Source organism: Parus major, chromosome 21, assembly GCF_001522545.3.
Source record: "Parus major isolate Abel chromosome 21, Parus_major1.1, whole genome shotgun sequence".
Lineage (NCBI taxonomy): Eukaryota > Metazoa > Chordata > Aves > Passeriformes > Paridae > Parus > Parus major.
Genome location: NC_031789.1, coordinates 6,184,550 through 6,187,162, shown reverse-complemented (window position 1 = coordinate 6,187,162; position 2,613 = coordinate 6,184,550). Strand labels below are relative to the sequence as shown.

The following is a 2,613-nucleotide window of genomic DNA, read 5'->3' as shown; positions in this document are numbered from 1 at the left end:
GAAAAGATGGAGAAATGATGGCCTCAGGCTGGGCCAGGGACACCAAGGCTGGGAAGGGACACTGAGGAATCACCAGCTCTGCTTTAAGGGTCAGCAAAGTGTGATCAGGAGGGAAACTGATGGAAAAATAATGGAAAACTGATGGGAAAATGATGTCCAGGGGCTGATCCAGGGGCGTGTGACAACCCCGTGAGGAGCATCTCTGATGTCCTGGGGATGGGGACAGGGCTGGTGGCAGAGGACACTGAGGAATCCGGGAGTCAGCTTTGGGAATCAGCAGGGTGTGATCAGGAGGGAAAATGATGGGAAAATGATGGAGAACTGAGGTGTGTGACAACCCCCTCTGGGCAGGAAACATCTGCCACAGCTGGAATTGGGGGCTGGGGGTGCTGATCAAAGCTGATCAAAGCTGATCAAAGCCCTTCCCTGGGCTGGCATTCCAGCTGGGAGCCAGCAGCTGTGGGAATGAGCCCCCTCCAGGCTCCTCAGCTCCCAGGAAATGAAGTTGACCTTTCTGTCTGGCTCCCAGCGAATCCACACCCAGCTCTCCTGCTGGGATTCCTGCACGGGAGAGGTGGATTTCAAATAATAATCATCAGGAAGCGACAAATTAAGGGGGGGGAAAAAGGAATTTGTCTGTGAGGAAATTGCTCCTTGAGCTCTTCCTCTAATTAGGGTTTGCAGGAGGGGCCTTGAGGACCCCGGGTTGGTTTTCTGGAGCTCCCAGGGAGCGTTTGCAGGGAAAAGAGGATCTGGGAGAGGTGGAGAGGGTGGGAAAGGAGAGGAGAGAGCAGCCAGGAGGGGAGGGAGCTCCTTCCTTCCTACTGAGGGTTTGGAATGATCCTCGGTGGGCACTGGGGGGATGGACTCGCTGCTCAGGAGCTGGGAACGGCTCTGCCTCTGGAATCTGCTGGAGCTGGTGGAAAATCATCCACTGCACCTGGATTGGGGTGTTTGGAGGGATGGATTTGGGGAATATTGGGATGTATTTGGGTTATTCCATGGGAGGCACAGGACATCCCATGCCATGCTCTCACCATGTCCCCTCCCCATCCCTCAGGCTCCAAGGATCAACTGAACTGGTGGAAAATTATCCATTGCTGCTGGATTGGGGTGTTTGGAGGGATGGATTTGGGGGGATATTGGGATGTATTTGGGTTATTCCATGAGAGAAACAGGGCATCCTGTGCTGTGCTCTTCCCTGTGCTATGTCCCTGCCCCATCCCTCAGGCTCCAAAGATCCACTGAACTGGTGGAAAATCATCCGCTGCACCTGGATATGGTCATTTGGAGGGATGGATTTGGGGAATATTGGGATATATTTGGGGGTTATTCCATGAGAGGAACGGGACATCCCATGCCATGCTCTCACCATGTCCCCTCCCCATCCCTCAGGCTCCAAGGATCCATTGAACTGGTGGAAAATTATCCATTGCTGCTGGATTGGGGTGTTTGGAGGGATGGATTTGGGGGATATTGGGTTGTATTTGGGTTATTCCATTAGAGGAACGGGGAGACCTGTGCCATGCCCTGGCCCCTGCTGTGCTCTCACCGTGTCCCCTCCCCGTCCCTCAGGCTCCAAGGACCCCTGTGCAGAGGTGACCTGCAGCTTTGGCAGCACCTGTGTCCCCTCCCCGGACGGCCAGGCCGCCAAGTGCGTGTGTCCCTCGTCCTGCGGCGGCGTCCCCGAGAGCCCCGTGTGCGGCAGCGACGGCCGCGACTACCGCAGCCTGTGCCACCTCAACAAGCACGCCTGCGACAAACAGGAGAACGTCTTCAAGAAGTTCGATGGGCCCTGCGGTGAGGAGGGGCTTGAAATGTCTCGGGAGTGAGGGGGTTAAAAATAAAACTACCCCTGGGGTGGGGATTTTGGGGGAAGGAGCGGCGGGAGAGGGGGTGAGGAGGAACTTGGCCGTCAGCTCAGGAAGGTCGGGCTGGGCTGGGAAGGGGCGGTTTGGGAGGAAAAGGTCACTTTGGGCAGTGGAAGGTGACTCTGGGCAGGAAAAGGTCATTTTGGACAGTGAAAGGTCACTGTGGGCAGTGAAAGGTCACTGTGGGCAGTGAAAGGTCACTCTGGGCAGTGAAAGGTGTCTCTGGGCAGTGAAAGGTGTCTCTGGGCAGTGAAAGGTCATTTTGGGCAGTGAAAGGTCACTGTGGGCAGTGAAAGATCACTCTGGGCAGTGAAAAGTCATTGTGGGCAGTGAAAGGTCACTGTGGGCAGTGAAAGATCACTCTGGGCAGTGAAAAGTCATTGTGGGCAGTAAATGGTCACTCTGGGCAGCCAGGGGTCACTGTGGGCAGTTGAAGGTCACTGTGGGCAGTTGAAGGTCACTCTGGGCAGCCAAGGGTCACTCTGGGCAGCCAAGGGTCACTGTGGGCAGTGCGGCCAGGGGTCACTGGGTGACAGCTGCTGGAGCTGAGAGCGAGGCAGCGCTTCCCTTTCCCTCCCTTGGGTGTTTGTGCTGGAGCCCCCCTGGCCCAGAGAGCAATTCCAACATCTGGGAACATCCACCTGCCCTGCCTTCTGCTGCTCCCCCAAACTGCTCCTGGGATCAGAGCATCCCAAAGAGTTCCTGGGATCAGAGCTTCCCAAAGAGTTCCTGGGATCAGAGC

The 2,613-nt window shown here is 56.2% G+C and overlaps 1 protein-coding gene across 1 annotated transcript in view; it reads left to right on the top strand.

Annotated features, from left to right (window-relative positions):
• Positions 1-1,460: 1,460 nt before the first annotated feature.
• Positions 1,461-2,613, top strand: part of AGRN (agrin) — a 61,751-nt gene continuing 60,598 nt past the window's right edge. Inside the window, exon 1 of the mRNA XM_033519371.1 lies at positions 1,461-1,828. Coding sequence (XP_033375262.1) covers positions 1,461-1,828 — 368 coding nt within the window. The remainder of the gene's footprint in view (positions 1,829-2,613) is intronic.